The 27,500-nt window shown below is 45.6% G+C and overlaps 1 protein-coding gene across 4 annotated transcripts in view; it reads right to left on the reverse strand.

Moving 5' to 3' along the window:
• The window catches only part of LOC127007453 (proteoglycan 4-like), a 101,735-nt gene that overhangs the window by 58,673 nt on the left and 15,562 nt on the right, over positions 1–27,500 (reverse strand). For all 4 annotated transcript variants that reach the window (XM_050878497.1, XM_050878498.1, XM_050878496.1 and 1 more), the window contains exon 2: positions 23,623–24,015. In XM_050878497.1, the coding sequence (XP_050734454.1) occupies positions 23,623–23,951 (329 nt within the window). In that variant the 5' untranslated portion in view covers positions 23,952–24,015. The remainder of the gene's footprint in view (positions 1–23,622; positions 24,016–27,500) is intronic.

Here is a 27,500-nt window from a genome sequence, read left to right on the forward strand (position 1 = left end):
TTTTATAAGTCCTCCTTTGAATCAGTCGTAAAAAAATAAAATAAAAATTAAAGACTGACGAAGAAAAGCTGTTCCAGAGTTTACCAGTGAAGATGAGTGATGATCCTGTTTTTGGCTAACTTTTGCATTGGATGGTTGAATATCGCAGGGAGGAGCTTGGGTAAAATGTTGTGCACTGCAAGGCCGCGGGAAATGTTAAGCCATGCGATTAGCAAGTTAAAGAGTAGATGGCATGAGAATAGCAATAAAGAAGAGCAAGTTAGGAAGCACTGCGGCTGACTCTTAGGACTAGAAGACAATTTTTTTAGCACTAGGTGTCCGTCCCCGGCTCTCCGTTTGCCTGTCTCAATTTGTTCGTGTTTGTATATCGGTGTTTTGTCTCTCTCTCTCTCTCTCTCTCTCTCTCTCTCTCTCTCTCTCTCTCTCTCTCTCTCTCTCTCTCTCTCTCTCTCTCTCTCTCTCTCTCTCTCTGCCACACACACACACACACACACACACACACACACACACACACATCTCTGATACCTTTCTGATAGCTCAGTTGGTAAAGCGCTGTGCTGCCAGGCTTCACGGCCTGACAGGCGGCGGTTCGAATCCTGCTCAGGCTGTTTTTTTTTCCGTTGAGCAGGAGTGGTTACTGTCCTCCCTTGAGCAAGGGGGATGGGGTGTGTGGTGTGTGAGGTCCTGGCAGCACCCAGAGATCGATTAATTAGCCTTGCGGTTACTCTAATCGGGAGGGTACTTGCTGGCGATTGCGAGTCGAACTCGTGATCAGGCCATGGTGAAATACAGACACACACACACACACACACACACACACACACACTCTCTTCCGATAATATTTTTTAATGCTAATAATTTACATAACGTAGATCGGTATAATTAAGAATGAAAAAAAAATAAAAAATAACCGCCGTTACCGCTACCACCACTTTGCCGCCGCCACCACCACCACAACTACCGCCGCCAACGTCACCACTACCACTGCCTCCATCACCTTCAACACTGCAGCCACTACTATCACCATGCCTCCACCCCTCTCTCCCCTCTCCTCAAGCACCTCCACCTTTCCTTTTTCCCCTCCCCTCTCACTTTCACAACTACCATTCCTTCCTTCTCTTCTCCCTCCCCCCCCCCCCTACCTACCTACCTACCACCACCACTACCAGTACTTCGTGAGGCAAAAGTCGTAATGGTGGCAGAGTCAAGGTTAAGAGGGAGGGATGGATTTGTTACCTGACAGAACACACTAATCAGGTGAGAACAGACTGGGTGAGTCACGCAGGGCTAGTGAGTCACGCCGAGAGAGAGAGAGAGAGAGAGAGAGAGAGAGAGAGAGAGAGAGAGAGAGAGAGAGAGATTTTAAAAGCAGAGGCAGAATATCTTAGGATTATCCGCAAGAGGCAGGAGACGATAAAGCTGCCGGAGTTGTTTACTGAAGCACGTCATTAAATTTTGCTCACTTATCGGGCCATTTACTTATTTATTTATTTATGAATGTATTTTCATTTTAATATTTATTTCCTCATTCGTACACTTGCTTTTTTCCCTCCTCAACTCCATTGCCCAACACCGAATCACATGCCCGACTGCCTTGATTTAATTGCTTCCGACTGTGAACTCCAAATGTGAACTTTGAACTTTTCACTGACTGACTAACTGGCTGAATGATTTGCTCACCCCTCCAAACACTCACTCACTCACACTCTGACTCACTTATGTACATCCATCCATCCAAACTCACTCAATCCCATGAATACCTACTCAGTCGCTTATTGACTCCCACATTCACTCACTGACATTCACTAACTCCCTTACTCATCCACTTACTCATCCACTTACACACACACTACTTACTCACTGACCTACGCTCCAGCAACTCCATCACTCACTAATTCACTTACGCACTCACTCACTCGGTAAAACACGCTCCAGCTTATTCATGAATTTCTTATTTTACAACCTATATTTCAAAACTCGCGAAGCTTGAGAGAGAGAGAGAGAGAGAGAGAGAGAGAGAGAGAGAGAGAGAGAGAGAGTTAAAAAAAAAATCACAAACTCTTCGCATTTCTCATCGAGTGTGTGATTTTTCTTTTGTGCAAAACTTGACCTTTAACTTTTTCTTCACATCATTTTTCACGTTCTTGCATTTTTTTCCTTGAGTTTCTTGGAGAACACAAAAATTCGGGTTAAAGAAAGAGGGGGAAGAGGAATGTTGGAGGAAGAGAGGAGGAGGAGGAGGAGGAGGAGGAGAGAGAGAGAGAGAGAGAGAGAGAGAGAGAGAGAGAGAGAGAGAGAGAGAGAGAGAGAGAGAGAGAGAGAGAGAGAATAGAGAAAGAAAGGGGCTAAGACAATTTGACGAAGGAATGGGGCTGTTGAGTGAGTGAGGTTGGGAGGTGGATGTGGAGTATAGGGTGTTTGACGGAAAGGGAAGAAGAGGTTGGGAGGGGGGCGTTTGTTGTTTAGGGAAAGGAGAGGGAAAGTGGGAGGGAAGTGTGGAAGTGCTGGGAAGTGATCTGTGACTAGCCCACTGACCCCCATTTAAAGGGTGACTCCAAATTAGTTTTTTTTTTTTATGTTTGTTAATTTACCTGTCTGTCTTAGTCTGTGTATGTGTGTCTGTCGTTTTTGTCTGCCTGTCTGTTTGTCTGTCTGTCTCTGTCTGTCTGTCTGTCTCTCTCTCTCTCTCTCTCTCTCTCTCTCTCTCTCTCTCTCTCTCTCTCTCTCTCTCTCTCTCTCTCTCTCTCTCTCTCTCTCTCTCTCTCTCTCTCTTTTTTCATCATAGCATCTCTGAACCTGCTGCTACCATAACCATTCTCCTCTTCCTCCTCCTCTTCTGTTCCTCCTCCTCCTCCCCTCGTCCCCCCTCCTCCTCCTCCTGCTTACTGCCGTTCTCAGGTCCTCCTCATAAGTCCTCCCCTACAGTCAAGGGCGCCGCCATTGCCTCTGCTTCCGCCGCCCCAAAATTTCTCACTCCTCTAGAGTCTCTTTCCTCCCGGGTCGTATTTTCCGGCAAGTTTTTATATTTACCTGGCGTAATTACAGGAGTGCGGAATAAACAAGGGAGGGCCTTATGTACTCGAGCGGCAGGGAACAGCGAGGGAACAGCATTATCTGCATTCCCTCGCTGCCTGCAATTAGTCCTCCAACCCTTGCCTTGATTACACGCACTCCGACGCCTCGCTTTCGTCTGCGTGCTTGCCACCCACCCTGTCCCTGCCCGTCCTTCTCTTCCCCAACACGCTGTACCTTGCTCTAGCCTTCCCTTCCCTTCCCCAACACGCTGTACCCTGCCCTAGCCTTCCCTTCCCTTATCCAACATGCTGTACCCTGCCCCAGCCTTCCCTACCCTTCCCCAACACGCTGTACCTTGCCCTAGCCTTCCCTTCCCTTCCCCAACATGCTGTATCTCGCCCCAGCCTTCCCTTCCCTTCCCCAACATGCTGTACCCTGCCCCAGCCTTCCCTTCCCTTCCCCAACATGCTGTACCCTGCCCCAGCCTTCCCTTCCCTTCCCCAACACTCTGTACCCTGCCCTAGCCTTCCCTTCCCTTATCCAACATGCTGTACCCTGCCCCAGCCTTCCCTACCCTTCCCCAACACGCTGTACCCTGCCCTAGCCTTCCCTTCCCTTATCCAACATGCTGTACCCTGCCCCAGCCTTCCCTTCCCTTCCCCAACACCCTGTACCTTGCCCTAGCCTTCCCTTCCCTTCCCCAACATGCTGTATCTCGCCCCAGCCTTCCCTTCCCTTCCTCAACATGCTGTACCCTGCCCCAGCCTTCCCTTCCCTTCCCCAACACGCTGTACCCTGCTCTAGCCTTCCCTTCCCTTCCCCAACATGCTGTACCATGCCCCACCCTTCCCTTCCCTTCCCCAACATGCTGTACCCTTCCCCAGCCGTCCCTTCCCTACCCCAACATGCTGTACCCTGCCCTAGCCTTCCCTTCCCCAACAGGCTGTACCCTGCCATAGCCTTCCCTTCCCTTCCCAAACATGCTGTACCCTGCCCCAGCCTTCCCTTCCCTTCCCCAACATGCTGTACCCTGCCCCAGCCTTCCCTTCCCTCCCCTAACATGCTGTACCCTGCCCCAGCCTTCCCTTCCCTCCCCTAACATGCTGTACCCTGCCCCAGCCTTTCCCTTTCCCCCAACATGCTGTACCCTGCCCCAGCCTTCCCTTCCTTCCCCAACATGCTGTACCCTGCCCCAGCCTTCCTTCCTTCCCCCAACATGCTGTACCCTGCCCCAGCCTTCCTTTCCTTCCCCCAACTTACTGTACCCTGCCCCAACCTTCCCTTCCCGTCCCCCAACATGCTGTACCCTGCCCCAGCCTTCCCCTTCCTTCCCCCAACATGCTGTACCCTGCCCCAGCCTTCCCTTCCCTTCCCCCAACATGCTGTACCCTGCCCCAGCCTTCCCTTCCCTTCCCCAACACGCTGTACCCTGCCCTAGCCTTCCTTCCTTCCCCCAACATGCTGTACCCTGCCCCAGCCTTCCCTTCCCTTCCCCAACATGCTGTACCCTGCCCCAGCCTTCCCTTCCCTTCCCCAACATGCTGTACCCTGCCCCAGCCTTCCCTTCCCTCCCCCCAACATGCTGTACCCTGCCCCAGCCTTCCCTTCCTTCCCCCAACATGCTGTACCCTGCCCAACCTTCCCCTTCCCTTCCACAACATGCTGTACCCTGCCCCAGCCTTCCCTTCCCTTCCCCAACACGCTGTACCCTGCCCAACCCTGCCCTTCCCTTCCCCCACACATGCTGTACCCTCCCCCAGCCTTCCCTTCCCTCCCCCAACATGCTGTACCCTGCCCCACCCTTCCCTTCCCTTCCCCAACATGCTGTACCCTGCCCCAGCCTTCCTTCCCTTCCCCCAACATGCTGTACCCTGCCCCAACCTTCCCTTTCCCTTCCCCCAACATGCTGTACCCTGCCCCAGCCTTCCCCTTCCCTTCCCCCAACATGCTGTACCCTGCCCCAGCCTTCCCTTCCCTTCCCCAACATGCTGTACCCTGCCCCAGCCTTCCCCTTCCTTTCCCCAACATGCTGTACCCTTCCCTAGCTTCACCTTTCTCTTTTCAGTGTAATCTATTTATACAGCACTTAACCCAGTCTGATTGCCTCTTTCTTGCTCTAATTTAGTCAGTCACCCAGTCAGTCAGTCAGTTCTGCTTTTTAGTCATTCAGGAATCAATAACTCAGTCCTTGTTTTTTTTATTCAGCCTGTATTTTTTTTTATACTTTTCCTCCCTTCCCTTCATCAAACTGTTGGACTATCCTTTCGCTTCCTCGTTTTTTTTTTCTTAGTTAGTTATCGTGTTACACTTTTTTTTATCATGCAGTTCAATTTCTTACTTTTTCCTCTTTCCGTCATTCGATCAGGCAGCCAACCCATTAATTTTTCTACCTCAGCCATTTTTCCAGCATATAACCTTGCATGCTTCACGTAATCGACTAGCCAGCCAACCAGCCAACCCTTCATTTACCTTCTTCAATCCTTCAAACTAACTGTGAAACCATCCAGCGAACCTTTTACTCTCCCTTTTCTTCCTTATTCACCTTCACTTATACAGTACCTTTTTTTTCTACCTTCCAACTTTTTACGATACCTTTTTCCACTCACCTAAAGCCCCTCCTCTCACACACGTTTCACTTTCCACCTCCAATGTTACTACCTGTTTGCACTCCCACCCACAGAACACACCCTGCCCACTTCCAATCTACGGATGTCTCTTTGCTCATTTCATCTCCCCAACGCGCCGCACAAACACACCGCTTCCCACACCGAGCAGCCCTCCACCCTATCCATTCATCTACTCCTCCGGCTGGTTAATCAGATTACCAGATACTTGATTTAATTCACTGCTCGCCAACCTGTAAGTCACGCACCCTCCTGGCCGCCCATGTTGGCTCATGAAACCAGTACCGCAACCAACCATAAAACCAAGAGGAGGGGCCGCTGCAAAGGCAATCCCTCCGAACTGCACTGAGCTGAACATAACCACTCTAAGTTAGCCACGAAACACCTCTGTGGACACCCATCTACACCCTGATCAACCACAACTCTATATCTGTGCACTCACAACATCCACCAGTGTCACCTATAGGCAACATAGACCTGTCCAGATACCACATATGTTGACACTCATACGAGAGCATTCATACATACATACATCAGACCATACATACAACTACACACGTAACGGCGCCCACCTTGCCTACACTCCCGTCTTGACAACGCTCCTCTAGCACTCATTCTGTTGACACATCTCTACAGCTACACTCCAAAGACACTTAGCCTGCCTCTGCTCAGTCACTCCTTAAGCACCCAAACCAGTGCCTCATCTCTACATCAACACCCCCAAAGACACCTAGCTTGCCTAATACTCAGCCACCTTCACAAGTACCCAACCCAATTACATATCTCTACAACTGCTTCCCCAAAGACACCTTGCTCACCTATACTCAGCCAGGACCAAAACCAATTACACACCTACAACTGCTTCCCCAAAGACACCTTGCTCACCTATACTCAGGACCCAAACCAATTACACACCTATAGCTGCTCCCTCAAAGACACCTAGTCCCTACTCTGCCACCCGTCACCCGTTCATCCATCCGGAAAGTTAGGCAGTCAGTTTCCTCAGCCAGGTCAGGTCGCGGCAATCAGTCAGCCACGCCACTTATTCGTAACGCGTAATGGCAGTGGCGTAAATCTTAGAACCGTGCTCCGCCCACCCCCTGGACGGAGCACTTGGCCCGCCGCTCGATAGGAACAGAAGGGGGGGTACACACACACACACACACACACACACACACACACACACACACACACACACACACACACACACACACACCCTCCCCCCTACACAAACTCAGGTAGGGAGGGGTACACACACATACACAGAAAGGGACACAAACACTCCAGAATATAGTGAACAGGTCGGGGGTCTTGTCGTGCTGAGGGGAGTGAGTGAGGGCTTGATGCGCCCATCACGAGTCATGCTCCTCTTCCCCGGGAGGCACAGACATTGGGGACGCGAGGGCCTTAAGTGGGTGACCAGAGAGGATCCTCTTCCGCGCGGGTACATAATTGGGGTCCTTTGTGTCCGTGTAATGCGTGTGTGCGTGTGGGGAGGGCACTAGAAATTATACATTTGCGCGGCATACATAGTGAGCTGCGGTAATAAGGTCAATGCAATGCAGAAGTATGCAAAGCACCTTGCCTGCCTCACCTCGGGTCATGCGCGGCACCTCGGGGTCTTGGGGTCTTGGGGTCTCGGGGTCTGCTAAAGAGGTCAAGAGAACCCCAAAAGCGAGACATAAAAAATCGTAATGCGTAGTTTAAGTTCTGAATTACGTGGCGGCTCTTTAATGACGCCTCTCGATGGCCTAAGTAGGTTGGATGGCGGGTGGTGAAGCGGGCGGTGAGTAATCAGGAGGGAGGGGACTTCCCAGCTCAGGTAACCGAGGACAGGTAACTACGTCGGTCAGGAGTTAGGCGTGACGCAGAGAACCGTTCGCTATATACCTTAGTCCAACCCTGTCCCCTCACCCTTCCTCCTGCCTCTCCCCATGGCCCCTGCTCCCCCTCCCTCTGTTCCGTATTCGCTTGCTCCCTTCCCTTTCTCCCTCCAGCTGTCCCCCTCAGTGTACGCACCGCCTCAGAGCTACCATTAGGCTATTTCTGTAGGTCAGGAAATTACGTGTGTGTGTGTGTGTGTGTGTGTGTGTGTGTGTGTGTGTGTGTGTGTCGGCGAAGTGTGTTGGTGTTTGTATTGCTGTCACGCCGGCAAGCTGAGAGAGTGAGGGACAACGCCCTTACTGAGGATTATCTGTAAACGCATCTATACACACACACACACACACACACACACACACACACACACACACACACACACACACACACACTGACAAAGGAGGAAGAGGGGGTGCATGGACAGAGAATGGGGATTATACACCATTACATCTCCTCCTCCTCCTCCTCCTCCTCCTACTCCTCCTCCTCCTCCGACTCCTCCTCTTCAGCATGACAAGTGGCGTCCCTCAGACCACGGTAATCCAGGCTGCACTCCATCATGTTCTCTTCCGGAAGGACCTGATGGACGGCTCTTGGCTCCCTCCCTGATCCCTCCCTCCCTCTCTCTACTCTAATCCTTCATCCCTCCCTCTTCTCCCGCCTCGTCCTTCACCCGTTCCTGCAATTCCCTTCTTCCCTCCTCTTCTCTCCCCTCGTCTCTGTATACCATATGCCTTCTGCCTCCCTTTCCGTGGTCTTTCCCTCACTTTGTCTTTTTCACTTTCTCCTTCCTTTCCCGCATTCTTTCCCATTTCCTTCCTTTCTCACATTCCTTCCCATTCCCTTCCTTTCTCGTATTCCTTCCTCATTCTTTTTCCTTACGTCTATGTTTCCCTTCTCGCCTCAATCATCAACCCTCAGGTACACCATAGACAAGTGGGTGGGTTTGAGTTTTGTATTTCTATAGAGGGAGTCGTTGGAAGGGATGTCGTTCTGTTGTTTTCTTTCATGGTTTGTGCAGTTGGCGTATTGAATGTTATGTTACTTGTTTTGGGTAGTGTTTGTTTTGCTTTATTCTTCGTTGCAGTGAGAGGTTTGTATTTCTTTTGTGGGGATGAAGACTTGGGTAAGGTGGTAATATTCTCCTTCCATGTGTATTTTGTGTTTTATTTTGCCTTTTGGCGTAAATTCATCTCTCTCGCTGCCTTGTCTTTTGTTTCCGCGGCTCCATTGTCTTGTTTCCGTTTTATGTCAGGTCAGTTTAGGGTTCCATTCAGTAGTATGCATTCCCTCCTCGGTGTCTCATAATGTTAGCCTGCCATCGTATAACGTCTTGCCTTTCCAGAACCATGTGTTGCCGTGTATTTATGGGCCACTGGATGACGTGTGGTTAGTGAAAGACAGACCATGAGTCAAACGTGAGAAATGTCAGTGGTGGGGCGTGTTTTGCTCTTTGTTTGCTTTGTAGTTTGTGTTTTATTATTGTGTGTGGAATGTCTCTCATGCTCCGCCCGAGATATCAGTGTTTTGTTCTAATGTTGCTTTGTAGTTTGCTTTTTTATGGTGAGTGGAATGTCTCGCTTGTCCAGCCTTCCACGTGTTTGCTTATGTTCATGTTTGTTCAGTTTGTCTTATGTATGGAAGAGGGTGAGTTCTGTTGATTTAGTGGCGTTAAAAGGTGAAAGGAAGTAAAATTAGAAGTTGTTTTAGTGTGAGTAGGGGAAGGGAAATATGTAGTTGATAAGCCGGAAAATAAGTTTAATAGCCCACTAACTCGACCCAGTAACTCCCCCACTAACTCAACCTCCACTAACTCAACCCCCACTAACTCAACCCTCACTAACTCAACCCCCACTAACTCAACCCGCACTAACTCAACCCGCACTAACTCAATCCCCACTAACTCAACCCCCACTAACTCAACCCGCACTAACTCAACCCCAACTAACTCAACCCTCACTAACTCAACCACCACTAACTCAACCCCCACTAACTCAACCCCCACAAACTCAATCTCCACTAACTCAACCCCCACTAACTCAACCCCCACTTACTCAACCCATACAAACTCAATCCCTACAAACTCGACCCCCACAAACTCAACCCCAATAAACTCAACCCCCACTAACTCAACCCCCCAGTAACTCAACCCCCCCAAACTCAACCTCAATTAACTCAACCCCTCACTAACTCAACCACTAACTCAGCCGACTAACTCAACCCCTGTTAACTTTAAAAGGGAGAAAGCAGGACAATGAGAGGAAGGGAAGAGAAAGTTTTTAGGGCGAAGCGAGTTGGGGGAGTGAGGGAAGGGGGAAGGGGGCAGCCAGGTGAGACTGTTGGAGGCATTTTGGAAGTGATCAGTTTGGGGGATAAGAGGAACACACCGAGGGTAAGCTTGGAGGCGAGGAAAAGTTTGAAAGAGGTTGGGAAGGAAGTTAAATGAGTAGCAGAGGGAGGAAATTGGATGGTCACTGGATGGTCCAGTCATATTGTGGGCGAACCCGGAAAAAAAATGCAAAAAAATTGGTTTCACTTTCAAGATGTTAAAATACACCCTAACACTACCAGAAGAAAATTACACCTGATTATACTTGAATGAAATGCCTTAAAATTGCATTATAATCTAAATTGGTCTTCGCTATTGAGGGGAACGATATTATTAGATGTAACGTCCCTATTATTCACCGAAATCAGTTCATGCAAGTTTCTAACCCTATTTTCTGAAGCTCAAGGAATATCAGTATGGTATTAGATTTCATTACTGACCACTTCTTATATTGCGGCCCAGTAACGCGCGTCTTATAATAGTATAGGAAATATGTAAATTGGGACCCGAAATTATGAAGAAAAAAAAAAAGTCATTCAATAGCATTTTTATTACTCCTCGGAATGTATATATTACTGCTGCTATCATCATGCCAAAGTTAAAGGATTTGAGTCTGCTTTCCTCCAGAGTCTGCCCGTTTCGATTTTACTCCCAGCCCTGTTCAGCTACTCCTTAAACATTTCATAATCCATACGTTAATAAATCCCGAAACTCATAACACCATCACCTTATAATTATTTTTACAGTAGAGGAAACAGTTCAAGGGCAAAAAAAAAAGCAAGGGAAAACAAACAACCCCCCTAAAAAGAAGACAAAATAAAGCCCACTAATCGTTGCTAAAATAAAAGAGAGTAGTAAAAAGTGCTTATCTAGTTTCGAAAAGAGGAAAATACAAAATCTGTGGAAATAGGAATAAACAGGATTAGAAATTTACTCGAAGCAGTCCGTGATTTGTTAAGCTATAAAGGCGTCTTCATGCTCCTCTGATGTGTGTGAAGACTGCAAGTTTATGGTCATTCCTTGCCTACTACGACATAGCTCTCTCTCTCTCTCTCTCCATTTTACTCTTCCCTCGTCTTCCTTTAACTTTCTCATATTATTTTTTTACGGTAAAGGCGGCAACTCAACGACAACAAACAAACAAACATACAAACACAAGAAAAACACCGTCGCTTTTGTTTTGCTGCATTTATGTCTCCAATTTCGTGTGTGTGTGTGTGTGTGTGTGTGTGTGTGCCAATCATGCCTAAGTACGCGAAAACTAATTTTGCAGCGCGAGAGAGAGAGAGAGAGAGAGAGAGAGAGAGAGAGAGAGAGAGAGAGAGAGAGAGAGAGAGAGAGAGAGAGAGAGAGAGAGAGAGAGAGAGAGAGAGAGAGAGAGAGAGAATATGCGGGTCGAGGTAAACACTGGGGACAACTTTTACAGTGTTCGCTAGAAACCTCCCTGGAATTTTGTTTTTTGTTTGTTTGTTTGGAAGTTATGTTTGACAGTTATTTCAAAATTCTCTTGGTGATATTTCATGGAATCTGAGAAATGATGAGAAGGAACGAAATGGAATATGACTTGGGATGTTTTTTTCCAGTACACACACACACACACACACACACACACACACACACACACACACACACACACACACACACACACACACACACACACGGAGAGATAGTTAACGACATAATACCATAACAAAGAGAGACATAAAATACCTCACAGAATAAATTTGTGCAAGGAGGAAAAAAAAAAAAAAAACACGTAATGGAATACTTGAATAAACAAATAAAACACAGGCATTGCAGCAAATCCCGGACTGGAAGGAGTAGGAGTATTGAGTCACTCTGCATCCCTCTCTCTCTCTTCCTTCCCCTTTAAAAAGCAGTTTAAGGCAAGCGAAGGAGAGAGATGGATGTGTCAGCAGCGGCTAGACTCCTTCGCTTCTCTCCTTCTTTCTCCTTCTCTCTATATATCCATCTATCTATCTATCTATCTCAAGCTGTTCTCGTTTCCTCTCCTTCACCGTCTCCCCTTCCTTCCCTTCTACTAAATTTTTTTCCTCTCTCTCAAGCCTGCATCAAATTTCCTTTACTCTTCCTCGTCCCTGTCCCCTGCTTCTCCCTCGGACCTAAATTTTGCATTCGTAAAGTTTTTCACTGGGTGGTGGTGGTGGTGATGGTGGGGGTGGTGGTGAGGGATAAGGTGATGAGGAGGTGAGCAAAGTTTGGTACTTCTGCTTCTCCATTCATGAGGCGGTGGAATGCAGTTACAATAGTTAAAGGGAGAGGGAGAGGGGAGGGAGGGAGAGGAGAGGGAGGGAGAGAGGGGAGGGGAGGGAGGAGGGGGGAGGGGAGGGGAAGAGAGGGAGAGGGAGAGGGAGAGGGAGGAGAGGGAGAGAGGAGAGAGAGAGAGAGAGAGAGAGAGAGAGAGAGAGAGAGAGAGAGAGAGAGAGAGAGAGAGAGAGAGAGAGAGAGAGAGAGAAATATTTATTGGGATTCACGATAGTTTGTCATCAGACATTTTATGAGCAAGTGGAGACTTATATTGCCAAAGTAGAAAAAAAAAAGATAACATAAGCGCTTACTGTTTTTTTTTTTTTTTTTTAAAGCAGAGGAGTCAGTTCAAGGGCATTAAAAAAGGTAACAAATGCTTAAAAAAAAGCCCGCTACTCACTGCTCCTAAAAAAAGTTAGAGGAGTGGCCAAAAGATAGGTCAATTTCGGGAGTAGAGGTGTCCTGATACCCTCCTCTTGAAAGAGTTCAAGTCGTAGGCAGGAGGAAATACAGATGAAGGAAGATTGTTCCAGAGTTTACCAGCGTGAGGGATGAAAGAGTGAAGATGCTGGTTAACTCTTGCGTAAGGGATTTGGACAGTAAAGGGATGAGCTTGAGTAGAAAGTCGTGTTTGACGAGGCCGCGGGAGGGGGGTAGGCATGCAGATAGCTATTTCAGAAGAGCAGTCAGCATGAAAATATCGATAGAAGATAGAAAGAGAGGCAACATGGCGGCGAAATTTAAGAGGTAGAAGACTATCAGTAAGAGGAGGAGAGCTGATGAGACGAAGAGCCCTCTGTCCCAGAGAGCTGTGTGAGTGGAGCCCCCCCACACGTGAGATGCATGCTCCATACGAGGGCGGATAAGGCCCCTGTAAATGGATAGCAACTGAGCGGGGGAGAAGAATTGGCGAAGACGGTACAGAACGCCCAGCCTCGAGGAAGCTGATTTAGTAAGAGAAGAGATATGAAGTATCCAGTTGAGATTTTGAGTTAAGGATAGACTGTGGATGTTTAGTGTTGAAGAAGGTGATAGCTGAGTGTTGTCAAAGAATAGGGGATAGTTGTTTGGAAGATTGTGTCGAGTGGATAGGTGGAGAAACTGTGTTTTTGAGGCGTTGAAGATGTGTGTGTGTGTGTGTGTGTGCGTGTGTGTGTGTGTGTGTGTGTGTGTGTGTGTGTGTGTGTGTGTGTGTGTACCTTTGCATATTTCCCTCCATTTCTCTAAGTGGTGGAGGACTTGCAAATTTTATGCCACCAGCGCTTCGTCTAAACCGTCTGTGCTACGAGTCTTCGGCGGCTGGTAAGCGTGGGGGAGGGAGGGAAGGAGGCAGCGGTGCATAAATTTGATAACGTGTGTAACGAAGGAAAAAAGAATCATAAGGAGAGCGAGTAAAAGGAGGAAGAGTTTATAAAGTAAGAAGATAACAAACAATTTAATATCCCTAGAGGCGGATGCAGTCACGCGAAGACGGGGAAGAGAATGAGAAAGAGGAAGAGAAGAAGGAGGCGAAGGAGGAGGAGGAGGACTAATAGGAGGCGGAGGAGAAAGAGGGAGAAAACAACAACAAATAATTTAACCCCAATACAGAAACATACCGTCACGCAAAGACTAGGAAGGAGGAGGAAGAGGAGAAGGGTGAGAAAGAGTTGCAATTGAAAAGTCAAGGGAAAATTAAGACGTAAGAGGCGAACACAAAAAGGCTAAAGTGAAGTAAGGACTGGAGGAGGTTGAGGACACAGAGGATGAGGATGAGGAGGAGGAGGAGGAGGAGGAGGAGGAGGAGGAGGAGGAGGAGGAGGAGGAGGAGGTGATACATTGCTACCAGGAAGTACTGATAACCAAAGCTACAGTGAAGAGAACATGAGGAAGAAAGGAAAGAGGGTTAATGGAATAAAATAGTAGGAAGGAGGAGGGCGATGTCGATGCAAGGAAGGAAGAGAGGACAGAGGTAGATAGGTAGGCAAGTTACATAGGTAGGTTAGGAAAGTAGGTTAGGATGATGTTTTTTTTTTTTTTTTTACAACAAAGGAGACAGCTCAAGGGCACAAAAAAAGGAAACGATAATAAAAAGCCCGCTACTTGCTGCTCCTAAAAAAAAAATAAAAAAAAAAATCAAAAGATGTGGCCGAAAGAGAGGTCAATTTCGGGAGGAGAGGTGTCCTGATAGGTATATAAATAGGTAAGTAGATTGATAGAGATTGATAGATAAATATATTGACAGATAGATAGATAGATGGATACATAGGTAAATAGGTAGAAAGGGAGCGAGGGGGGGGAAGGAGGGAGTCTCGCTAGGTAGGTAGGTAAGAAGCGGGTAGAGACAGGACAAGGAAGGGCAAGGGTTGGTTAGATCGTTGGGTTCGCGGGGGGAAGTTCCTCGAAAGTCAATTTGCAGGCGAGGTGTTGAGTGTTTAGAGGCGGGTATTCTGCGGAGCGTGTCGGGGCGTTGAGGGTCTTGGCGGGAAGTTGAGCAGCGGCGATGATTGGTGGCCGCTCCGGAGGGCCTGTGGGTGTGTGATTTGTGGGGATGGGGTGTGGGGTGGGTGGGGGGAGGAGGAAGGGTCCGGCATGAAAGTTTGGTTGAAGAGTGATGAAGATGGAGTGTGATAAAGCGTTGTTGAGTTGTTTGTTTGTGTGTGTGTGTGTGTGTGTGTGTGTGTGTGTGTGTGTGTGTGTGTGTGTGTGTGCGCTTGTTTGAGAGAGAAAGGGAAAGTTATTGTTTATTTTTATTAATACTACAATTTTTTATATTTTCATCATTATTATTTTTTTCTTTGTTTTATATATTGTACATGCTTCAATATTCACGTTAATCAGTTTCACTTTTACAGCTGGCGCGTGGAAAATATGCTCGATTTTTTTTTGCAGTTAAAGAAAAAGTATTGCTTGAAATTCGTTGACTAGCATCCCACGAGCTTTAATATTTTGTTTTTAATATCTTGCATTGAAATTATGACAAGCCAAATTATCAACATTTGCACATATTTTGGTTTTGTTATTAGTTTTCGTGGAGTGTATTATTTTTTTCTTCAAATTCCGTGAAAAAATGAAGATTGCCAATATTAATTTAAATTGCTTGGATTTCAGTGGTTTCATTGATTTGAGTTACTTGAGTTTCTGTTGTTATCCATAGTCGCCTTTTCTTCTGTTATACACTTTGGTGGAACAGCTTTACTTTGTCTGTATTTCCTTCCTCTTATGACAACGTTTTCAAGGGGGTGTATCAAGACTCTCCCACTCAGTAGACACGTTGTCCTGTCAACCTTTTGGAAGCAATACTAATGTGGTCTTTTTTTTTCATCAATATGTTTCTTTGCCATTGACTGCCTCCCCTGCTGTAGAAGAAGAAACTGCAGATGTTATTTTTTTGTGTTACCATGTGTGTGTGTGTGTGTGTGTGTGTGTGTGTGTGTGTGTGTGTGTGTGTGTGTGTGTGTGTGTGTGCGAGAATGTCACGGGTGCCAAGGCCAGTGCCAAGTGTTTCGAGACTCACGTGCTTCCATGCCCCCCCCCCCCCCACACACACACACACAGCCTTCCCGTGGCCTTGGGATATCAGCTTGATAGACACTGTTAATTCGCTGTCTGTTGCAGTCGGTCGGTCAGTCAGTCAGTCTGTCTGCCAGTTAACCAATCCTGAACTCACTTTACCTCTCTCTCAGTCTCTCCTTCCTTCTATTCTTTCATTCATTCCTTTTACAAGCCTTGTTTTTCACTGCTTCTGTTGCTCCGTTTTTTCCCTCTGTCTCCCGCTAATTTCTTTTATGAACTATCGCCCAGTGAGTCAGTCAATGAGTTATTCTGTCAGTCAGTCAGTCAGTCAGCCAATCAATCAGTGAGGGAGTGGGTAAGTGTGTGAGTCAAGTCGGTCAGTCTATCGCTCACTGCAGGCGTTTCTTCTTCCTGTTTCTTCCCCAGACCGAGTGATATGCCTCCATTATCGTTAGGGGGATTATATCGCCTTGCCCGATACGATCTTTCTCCTTCACTTTGTTCAGTCCTTCCGCACTCTCCGCTTATCTTGTGTCGTGATCTTCCTCCTTCCTTTACTCACATTCTGCTCCTACACACTTTTACTTCCGCCATTATCTTCTTCCGCCCTCCCAATTTTTACACGGTTAGTTTTTGACAAATATTTTCCTTCTGTAACTCTCTTCTCTCTCTCTCTCTCTCTCTCTCTCTCTCTCTCTCTCTCTCTCTCTCTCTCTCTCTCTCTCTCTCTCTCTCTCTCTCTCTCTCTCTCTCTCTGTGTGTGTGTGTGTGTGTGTGTGTGTGTGTGTGTGTGTGTGTACTCAGTTTCCTTCCCCTTTCCTCCTGCCTATCAATCATATTCCTCCCTCCCTCCGTGTTCATCCTGCCGCTCCTTGCATATAATCCTTCCACCTTTTTATTATCCTCTTAGTCTCCCCTGGCCCTTATCTTATCTCGTCCCTTCCTCTTCCCTCCCTGCCTCCTTTCCTTTTTTCCCTCCCTCCCTTCCATAAACACGAAGCCTCGGGCCGCCTTTGTTGACACAGCACTTTGTCATATAAAATAGAAAGGGGTTATGGAGGCTGTAGGAACCGTGTGTGTGTGTGTGTGTGTGTGTGTGTGTGTGTGTGTGTGTGTGTGTGTGTGTGTGTGTACGGATTGATGTCGCCGTTATTATTTACGAAGACGTGGTTATGGAGGGACTAAAGCTGCAGGACAGTTATAAACACACACACACACACACACACACACACACACACACACACACACACACACACACACACACACACACACTGGAATCGAAATTTTAGAGTGCTTAAAATAACTCCAGGAAGGTCACTTAATCCTTCCTTCCTTGCTTTCCTCCTTACTTTGCCCTCCCTCCTTCCTACCCTCCCTCCCTCCCAGCAAGACCCTCCGCTTCCCTCTGTAATCTTGCTGAGTAGACACACTTGCAATTTATTAAGCTGGCATTAGAGGAAGTAAATAAGACGTAATTGAACTTTCCGAGGCGAACCTATGACTGGCGCTGTTTAGGCCCCGTGTCGGTTATTCACTTGCGGTTTGGTTATTCACGACCTCTCCGGCGGGTGCGGGAAGGAGGGTGTGTATGTATGGGTGTGTGGCCTGGGCGGTGGTTGTGTTGGGTTGCATTGCTCGGTCGATTGGGCGTGGAGTGATTGTATGTGTTGGTGGTGGGTATGCGGTATGTGTGTGTGTGTGGGGGGGGGGGTAGTTGTGGGTATGTGTATGGATCATATTTCAGGTAATGGATGAGTGGATAAATTTTGCAAGCTGATGAATGTGAGTGTAATCAGTGTGGTTTATGTGACCTATTTTGCAAGTCTCGAATGAGTGTTTTGAGGCAGCTGTGTCCTTTCTCATCTATTAGCTTTTATTTTGGTACTGTCCTTTTTGTTATTATCATGTTTATTATCCTTTGGTACTACATTGCCCATAGACTTTCCACCAGTAAATAAACACGTGAAGGGAAAAAAAAAGGGAAAAAGAACGAATACAAACACAGCATTATCCACCTGCCTGTGTATGTTTGTGTGTGTGTGTGTGTGTGTGTGTGTGTGTGTGTGTGTGTGTGTGTGTGGCGTTGGGGGGGGGGGAAGAGTAATGCTGGGCGCCAGTGACCTAAGCTAATCTAATTCATAGCTCTCAGGGACATGAAAGGCTGACCTCGAATGTGTGCGTGGCCGTGTGTGTGTGTGTGTGTGTGTGTGTGTGATTGTGACTGTCTGTATGTCCGTCCGTCCGTGCGTCTTTTTGAATTCGATAAAACAGTATATGACGAAGTAGAGGTTTCATATTCCACACGAAGTAATGTTGGCTATTCTGATGGGCAGCGGGAGAGGAGACGAGGAGGAAGAGCTGGGAAAGAAAGGAATTGGCTGAAAAAAGAACGAGACAACAAAACTAATAAGGAAAGTTGGCTAATCTTTTCTAATGAGGAGTCTGAGAAATGGAGGAGGAGGGAAGGGAGAGGAGGAAAAGTCTGGAGGAGCATAACAGGTCCAGGAAATTATGGAAAACGAGTTGATGGTTATTCTGATGAGCGTGAACATTGGGAAGGAGAGGAAGAGGAAGAAAAGGGAACTACAAGAAAGAAGGGGAATAAAAAGGGAAAGAAGAGGGATCAGGTAAGCAAGAAAATGGAATAACAAGGAAATAAAGTACGAAAGATAGAAGATGGAGTAAAAGGGAGAGTAATAGAGTAGGTAAGGAAGAGAAAGGAATAAAAGGGAAGGAGGGAAGTATGAAAGGGAAGAAGGGGTATAACAAAGAAAAATGATATTGAGGAAGAAAATGGAATAGCAAGGAAGTAGAGTAGAAGCAGAGGAAAAGAATGAAAACTAGGAAGATGTCGGGTATGTAAGAAAGAGGGCATAGACACAACAAAAAAAAAGGCCAGTCGGGTGAAGGAAAAAGAGACACAAAAGGAGATGGAACAAGTAGAGTCGAAATAGGAGGAACAGTAGTACGTAGGTAATGTAAATGAAGAAAATTAAGTAGATAAGAAAACAAGGAGGAGAGAAACAGGTGCGAAAGAGAGAAAACAAGCACGAAATAAATAAAGAGATAGGACGGAGGGGAGAAATATATACGTGCGCAAGAGAAAAGAAAGGACCCGCAGAAAATAAAATAGAAGAAAGTGAAAGCCTGAAGAGTAGACGGAATTCTGGAAAGGTGGAACAAAAGTGGGAATAGCGTGATGGGAGGACCTGGTAAGCTTGCCCAAAAATATAGTAGGCAATCAAGCGGTAGTAAGGGGTGATATATAGGCTGGTAGAGAGAGAAAGAAATTGGAATGTGAAGTGAGCGAGCAAATAAAGAAAGAACGAACATTAGGCCTGGAATGTGGAAGAGGAGGATGAGAGAGGAAAGATAAACAGAAGAGATATGAATAAGATAAAATGGGAATGTGAAAGGAGTGGACAAATAAATGAAGGAGTGACGAATATTAGGTTTACAAAGTGGAAGAGAATGAGAGAGGAAGGAAAAGCAGAAACGATATGAATAAGATAAAATGGAGAATAAAATGGAAATGTGAAGCAAGTGAACGAATAGAGGAAAAACGAATATTAGGTTTGGAATGTGGAAGAGGAGGGACAGAGAAGGAAAAAAGAAAATCAGTGAATAAGAAATAATGTAAAATAGAAAAAGAAAAGGAAGTAAAAAGATAAATAAGCATGTTAAAAAATGGAAATGAGAGCAAATTAACTTAGAGAGGAGTATGGAAGAACTGAGGAAGAAAAAGAAAAAAAAGGACGAAGGCAAAAATGCATAAGATAAATTTGAAGTTGAAAAGAAGGGGAAGAAAAAGAAGACTCGAAAGAAGTAGCAAGTAGCCGATGAGTAGAGATAAATAGAAGGAAAAAAAACATAAAACGGGAAAAGGGGAATATATAGAAGAATAATGCGTAATAACCATGAAAATAAAAGAAAGAACGCAGTAAAGAAAAACGAGAACTGAGAAAAAACTTGCAAAATGAAAATTATGATACGAAAAATAAGAGAAAAAGGAAGATAATGATGTTGAAGAATAAGATGAAGAGAAGTAAGAAGAAAAGGATGAAAATGAAATGGAAGAAGATATTGATGATGAAGAAAAAGAAGAAAAGAAAGAAAAGAAGAAAAAAACGGGAGTAGGGAAAAACATATATACGTGGAAAACGAGGATTGTAATACGAAAAATAAAAGAAAGGAGAGAATAAAAGAAAAACGGGAATAGGTAGAAAAAAATAAATACTTGCAAGAGGAGGAATAGGATACGAAGTGAAATAACAAGGGAAAATAATGGATTGGGAAAAGGTAAAGGATACGAAATGAATTAGCAAGTAGGTGAAAAGAAAAGAAAAGAGGAAAAGAAAAGGTGTAATAGGAATGAAGTGGAGGAATGTTGGGTGACCTTGAATGACACAAAGAAATAATGCTGAGGAAAATTGGGAAGTAGGTAGAAACGTTGCCAGGTTATCGTACTCAGCACATTGTATTTATCATTTTAAAGCCTCAAACTCTCGTACTTGCAAATATAGCGATAGAAAATTGAAGTTAGCGTTAAAACTGTTATTTATTGATGTTTTCTGTATTTTTTTTGTTATCGTTATCAGTCAGAAACGACGAAAATGTACCGCGATGAGTACGATAAATTATTAAGGCTGGTTGGTAGATAAAAATAGAGGAAATGAAAATGGACGCTGCATGAGAGAGCGTGATGTGTAATGTAATTTAAGAAGGAATGGAGTGCGAAGGTCAGAGGTTACAAGGTTAAAGGGGAGGATAAGAAGGGAGGAGGAGAAGAAGAAGTGGAAGATGGAGAAGAAGAAGAGGATGGAAATGGAAAGGAAGAAGATAATGGTGTTGAAGAATAAGATGAAAAGGAATAATAAGATAAGAAGGAAGGAGGAGAAGAAGAAGAAGAGGAAGGTGGATCAGAAGAAGAAGAAGAAGAAGAAGAAGAAGAAGAAGATGGAAATGGAAAGGAAGAAGATTATGATGTTGAAGAATAAGATGAAGAGGAATGATAATAACAAGAAGAGGATGAAAATGAGATGGAAGAAGATATTGATGAAGAAGAAGGAAAAGAAGAAAAGAAAAAAAAGAAGAAAAAATAATGAAAAAAATACAAGAGAAAGAAGAAGAAAAGTGAAAATAAAAAGAGGAGAAGGAAGAAGAAGACGAAGAAGAAGAAGGAAAAAAAGAATGCTGAAGGATAGACTTGAGTAACAAAAAGTGAAATGGAAGATAGAAAGTAATAATGTAAGTACGTAAAAATAGAAATTAGAGAGAAAACCAGAAAACAAGACGGAAATGAAGGAAAACGGGAAATAGACGAGGGAGGGGGAAAAAGGGAGTTTGTGAAGGTACGAGAAAAAAGGAGAGAGAGAGAGAGAGAGAGAGAGAGAGAGAGAGAGAGAGAGAGAGAGAGAGAGAGAGAGAGAGAGAGAGAGAGAGAGAGAGAGAGAGAGAGAGAGAGAGAGAGAGAGAGAGAGAGAGAGAGAGAGAGAATTCATGGAAAGTTGTGGGAGGAAGTGAGTGATGGGCAAATTAAGCAGGTGAAAGGGGTGAAGGGGAAATAGAGCAGAGGGCGGAGAGGGGGGGGGAGGTAGAGGAGGAGGGGAGATAGGGAGCATTGATCATGTGAGCGGAGTGTTACGTGAATGACTTTGTTCATTGTTCCCATTCTGTGGTAACGAGTTAGCTTAGGTCAGGCCAGATGTGTGTGTGTGTGTGTGTGTGTGTGTATGTAACCCTACTATTCATCTGCACACACACACACACACACACACACACACACACACACACACACACACATACACACACACACAGGATCAATGGCACCAGGACATTACCAGGACTCCTTCAAGGCTTCGCTTATTAAAATACCGCCACCAGAACGACGACGCTCTCTGCGGCACCTAAGCTGAGAGACCCTCCTCAGCCTGGTGCTTCGGGAGGAGGAGGAGGAGGTGGGTAGGTGGGTGGGAGGGAGGGAAAGAGGGAAGGTGGGAGGATGGGTGGGTGGGCTTATGAGAGAGGGAGAGGAAAAGTGGAGGAGGAAAAAAAGAAGGGAAGGAAGAAAGGAAATACGTATATAAGGAAGTAAGGAAGGAAGGGGAACGGAAAGTAAGGAAGGAAGAAAGGAAGTAAGAAAGGAAGGAAAGAAGGAAGGGAAACGGGGAGTAAGGAAGGATGGAAGGAAGAGAGGAAGGAAAAAAGAAAGAAACGAAGAAAGAAAGAAAAAAGAAGGCAACAGTAAAGATGGAAAGAAGTTAGGATGGAAGTAAAGAAAGGAAGAAAAATTGAAGAAAAGAAAAAAAAGTAAAAGAAAGAGACAAAGAAAATAAGAGATTCAAACAAACAAACAAACAGAGATGGAGAAAAAAGGAGGACAAAAAATTTAAGACGGAAAGAAGAGAAGAAATAATGTAAAAAGAGAGGAAGAAGAAGAAAAAAAAGAAAAAGAAAAAGAAGAAGAAGAAGAAGAAGAAGAAGAAAAAGAAGAAGCAGGAGAAATTCAAGTCGAGCCTCAGCGGGGTGAAGCTAGCAGCGAAAGATGGATAATCACGCCAAGGAAATAAACGTAAGAACTGGACAATTGTGACTCGAAGATCTTTAAAGAACGAGATTTTGTTTTTAGTGCGGGTTCTTTGCGGGGAGTTAACTTCTTACATTCATTTATTTGGGAATTTGGGACAGTGTATGACGATGTGAGTGCGTGTGTGCGTGCGTGTGGAGGCCAGGGTGCGTGGATGTGGTGAAGGTCAGAGAGAAGGTCAAAATGAAGGTCAGAGCGAAGGGTTACTCGTGTGCTCCCCTGACCTCGAGTGTTTGGTCATTATTTTCGTCCCTCTGAGGTCATTACTAGTCCGTGTTCCAGCGATTAGTGTCCACGCCGTGCTCATGTTTGTGTTATTTGTTATTTGTTATTTTATTATTTTTTTCTTTCCGTTCCTTTTCTTTTTTTCTCTTTAATTTTCTTCCTTCCTTCCTTTTTTTTTTCTTTGATTTGTAGGAGTCGCTTTTTTCATCATGTGTTCTGTGCTTAAATATAGTTACTGTGATTTTTTATTTTTTTTATTTTTTGTCGCTTGTGGTTTCTTATATAGCCATTTACTTAGGTATTTTACGAGCTGAAATGTAAATGTAATATCCCGTTTTTTCTCTTATTGATTTTATTTCGTGTCTTCTTAGTTATCGTTATTATTATTATTATTATTATTAGGCAAAAAAATAATAGTACTGAGAAAATCCCCCGCTAATCAGTGCCCCAAACGAAAAGAGTTCAGGAGAGTGGCCAAAAGAGAGTTCAATTTCGGGAGGAGAGGTGCCTCGACACTCTCCCCTATCACCTTTCCTCTTCTTTTCCCCTTCGTCACGTTAGTTTCGCGGTTCAGAGTTTCGGCTTCATTCATATTCACATTATAATAAACGAGGGAAAAAAGAACGAGGAGAAAAAGGGAGTTTTCAGGACCGTGCCAACAATTTGCGCCCAAAACTTAGGGGACCGTTTTTTATAAATACTCGTTCAGGGCCGTGATTATGAGGTGATTGGAGAGAGAGAGAGAGAGAGAGAGAGAGAGAGAGAGAGAGAGAGAGAGAGAGAGAGAGAGAGAGAGAGAGAGAGAGAGAGAGAGAGAGAGAGAGAGAGAGAGAGAGAGAGAGAGAGAGAGAGAGAGAGAGAGAGAGAGAGAGAGAGAGAGAGAGAGAGAGAGAGAGAGAGAGAGAGAGAGAGAGAGAGAGAGAGAGACGGCAGTGCACCTTTGGGTTTTGTAAATATATATGTATGTTTAAATAAAAAAAGACAGAGAGAGAGAGAGAGAGAGAGAGAGAGAGAGAGAGAGAGAGAGAGAGAGAGAGAGAGAGAGAGAGAGAGAGAGAGAGAGAGAGAGAGAGAGAGAGAGAGAGAGAGAGACATATTACCTCAGATTCTAGATAGAGACATAGGAATAGGCCGAGACAGTACACTATAACAACATGCAATGCTGTCTCTGAACAACAAGTAATATTCGTCTGTATTCTCACCCGTCCACCTCTTTCAGCCTCTTTGCCGCCTTCCTCCCCGGTCCGCTCATGAGGTACTCCACCAGCGACCCCACCGACCTCATGGGCGGGGGCGCCTCCGCTGCCGCAGCCTCAGGGGTCTGCATGGCCCCGTCTCCTGCTGGGGGCGTTGCCGAAAGTTCCTTAAGTTGCTCGCCGTCAGATCCCAGGTAATCTTGGTCGTTAGCATTCCCATTGCCCACTGAGGGTGTGTGTGCGCCATCCGGTAGTGTTCTTGGGGACGAGGCTGACTTTAGAAACTCTCTGAAGGTTTTGTCTTTCGAGGCCAGTGAGCTTTTGAGGTCCTTCATGGCTGTGTCTTCTGCTTCTCCTCCTCTCCCCTGTAGTCGCCGAGGCGGTGCCCAGATTTAACACCTGTGGAGGGAGAGAGGAAGAGAGAGTGAGAATGAGGTGATGGGTAATAATATAATTTACAGAGTTAGCAGTGGAGTAAAAAGTGTGCCTGTGGACACGTTACTGTTATGTTTAATGTTCTGGGATGAGGCTGCCCTGTCGAGGAAGAGCGCGCAAGGGCGTGATAAAGAATTATTGATGCTAATGTCTTCCATTTAGGAGTAATTTAGAGCATTTACCGCCAAAGTGTCGTCCTCTGCTGAGTAATTATGACACGTTACATATGACGGTGTAGCTTGAGGCCCAGGTACCGAAAAGGAGGATAGATATGTTGGATAGATAGAAGAGAGAGAGAGAGAGAGAGAATGGAATTAATTGTCATCGTTTGAGTCTCTGCGTAAAGTCGATAACACACTCGGGAGCACGTTAAATGAGTGACGCGGCACATCACACTCCGCGTCACACACACACACGTAACACTCGGTAATGGCGCCCGGCGATAATTAACAGTGTGGAACAGCATGTAATTCCGCTCCCATACTTCACCATTAGTAGCGGTACAGTGTGTGGCAATTATCTGCTCCGAGTAATAACCCGCTTCGCCCTGCTTCCCCATAGCCTGTCCGCCGCTCCTCCGTCCCTCCGCTGTCCCCGTGTGTGCTGCGATGACTCACCTCTGTCCTCACACCCACCTGCTTATCTCTCTCTCTCTCTCTCTCTCTCTCTCTCGTCACCTGTCCTACGTCTTTTTCATACCTTTGCTCCGTCCTGATTACCTGCCACTTCTTTACCTTTCATCAACACCATGGCCTCTGTCCCCATACCTACCACTCTTCGTTCCTTACACTTGTATTATCATTTGTCCTCCCTCGACCTCGCCACCTGCCCATCAAACGCCTTATTGTCCTCACGTGTACTTGTCATTAACATTACTGGCCCCCCGTGGTCATCTACTCCATTCCACGTCTCCTCTGCCGCCCGCCCCCCAGCCTGCTTTCCTCGTTTTCCTTCCTCGCCTACCAGACAGAGATGTGCCCCCCGGGTGTATCGTCACATCTCCAGTCACTCTGAGAAATGATTCGATTCATCTTTTCATATGCTTAAGGCTGAGTGAGGTGGCTCATGCTGTGTACGTGTGTGTGTGTGTGTGTGTGTGTGTGTGTGTGTGTGTTATAGCGTGTAATGTTTAAAAATGGGAATATGAACTGTTTGATGGGAAGTTTTATTAATTTTAACACTACTTCTAAGTTTGCCAGCGTGAATATACTATCTGTGGCTATCAATCTGCTTATATTTTTACATACTGTTATTTATACACTTCACCGAGCTAACTATCTCTGTACATCTATCTATATATTTTTCCAGATAAATCTCCGTTTCGATATATATTAATTAATGAAGATTTCTTATTATTTATGAGTCCATCCATCATCATCTCTTGCTCCATAAATCAGCGTATTGCCAGCCAGTCTGTCTGTATCTGTCCTTATGGCCGTCGTTCCTGCTGCGCGCAATCCCTGCTGGGAGGGCGGAGTCGCCGCGGACGGGAGTGTGTGCCGTGGCTCTGGAGGGAAGGTCACGAAGGGTTTGAGGGTGTGGGAAATTATTATAATGGTATGCGGGGCCCTGGAGAGAGAGAGAGAGAGAGAGAGAGAGAGAGAGATAAGCATATTTGCTGAAATAATTTAGGTGGGATACAATATCTCATGGATAGTCTTTTCCTGTCCGCAGTAATTATATATATTTTTTGTTTCTCGTGAAATCTGAATCTCTCCCGCGCACACCACCGCCTCCTGCCCTCCTTCATTATGCATACTGTTAAGGGAGTGTCGTGTGCGTGTGTTCTTCCTTGTTTCATTTTATCTAGTGTCAGTGTGTTGGTGGTGCTCGTGTGGCAGACACGGTGTTCTGTCTCGGAATGTGTGTGTTCCTAAACAACAACAATAACATCAACACTAACAACAAAAACTTCAGCGATATTAACAAAAACCCTAACACTAACAATGTGATCAATAATATATATATATATATATATATATATATATATATATATATATATATATATATATATATATATATATATATATATATATATAAAACTACTACTACTACTACTACTACTGTTGGACGTTACATAACGCTTGAACTCTGACTTTAGTATAATTTTTGAATGGGTCAGGAGGAACTTTGTGTCCTTCAATGCCTCAAAAACTCAATTTCTACACCTGCAAACTCGACACAATCTTCTAAACATCTATCTCCTATTCTTCTTTTACATCAACATTTTCGGTCTATCCATAACTCAAATTCCTAACTCCAGACCCGGGATTGAATCCCGGCCCGGGCAATTAAAGTGCAGCTCACCTAGCTGTTCATCCTCCCTTTCGGGGTGAACGATAAATGAGTACCTAAAGAAACCTGGGGAAGGTGAACTGTGGCAATCCCGGACTTTACACTGGCCCTGTGTCCCGGGAAATGGGTTCTTGCCACCACAGACTCAAGGGTCAATGCGATGGAAATGAGCACCGAGGTCACACGCAGCTATAGCGTATGCCCCCAACGTTACCATTTATTATGTAATTATCCGATATATCCCACTTGGTCTTTCCTTCACCATCTTCTCCTGTTGGAGCCTTCGTGCCGAAAGCAGGAAGCATTATCGGGAAAGCAAGGCCATTGATGTGATTGGTACTTAGCATATTGGCAGTCCTTTAACAGTTAGTATTAAAGTAAGAAATATTGAGAGATAAAATTGAGGCGTGCGTGCTAAGCCGAACGGTTTGGTGCTCAGTAACGCTCCTGAAGTGTTTAGAAACTGCATTGGGAAATGATTCCGTACCCCGGAACACCAACTGCTGGCTCTGTTCACCTTCCAGGATTCCTTACTCTACAGAGGCTGTACGGTCGTTCAATACCGAAGTTCATCTGCCTGTCATGAGCAGCATTCAAGCCCCGCCCGTATCGAGAAAGCAACACTCAACACACTGCCGCTTCGCCCCAAGGGAGAGAGTGTCGGGAAATGTGAAGCGGCTGAAGCCAGAAAATATCAGTTTTTACTCAGCCAGTTCGGCATGTCAGCAGCAGGCTTTTGTTTTGCCCTTCAGCTCTTCGTTGGTTTATTTGCAAACACGTAAATAACTTTTGGAGTGCGTCAGAAGTTGCTATGTATACCTTTATGCGAATGCAGTCGTATTCTCTCAAAATGATAATCAGAACATGGTAGTCAACATATTTATGATCTACGAAGGTCAAGTTCAGCTTCCAAGGCGGAACCTGTCGAGAACCACTTCGACTTTCTCTGAGGTATTTAGAGGCCACTTCCAAAACATATCTTCGTTACGGGAGGTCGTTGTTGCACTGTTCAAAAGTACTGTGTGTATGGCTGACTGCATTCATTTGTATAGTGTGTGTGTGTGTGTGTGTGTGTGTGTTGGCGAGGGTGACAGAGATTGATAGCAAGGGGCGGAGACTCTTACCTGGCCGCGCCCTCCGTGCCTCACCATCCA

This window comes from Eriocheir sinensis, chromosome 35, assembly GCF_024679095.1.
Source record: "Eriocheir sinensis breed Jianghai 21 chromosome 35, ASM2467909v1, whole genome shotgun sequence".
Classification (NCBI taxonomy): Eukaryota; Metazoa; Arthropoda; class Malacostraca; order Decapoda; family Varunidae; genus Eriocheir; species Eriocheir sinensis.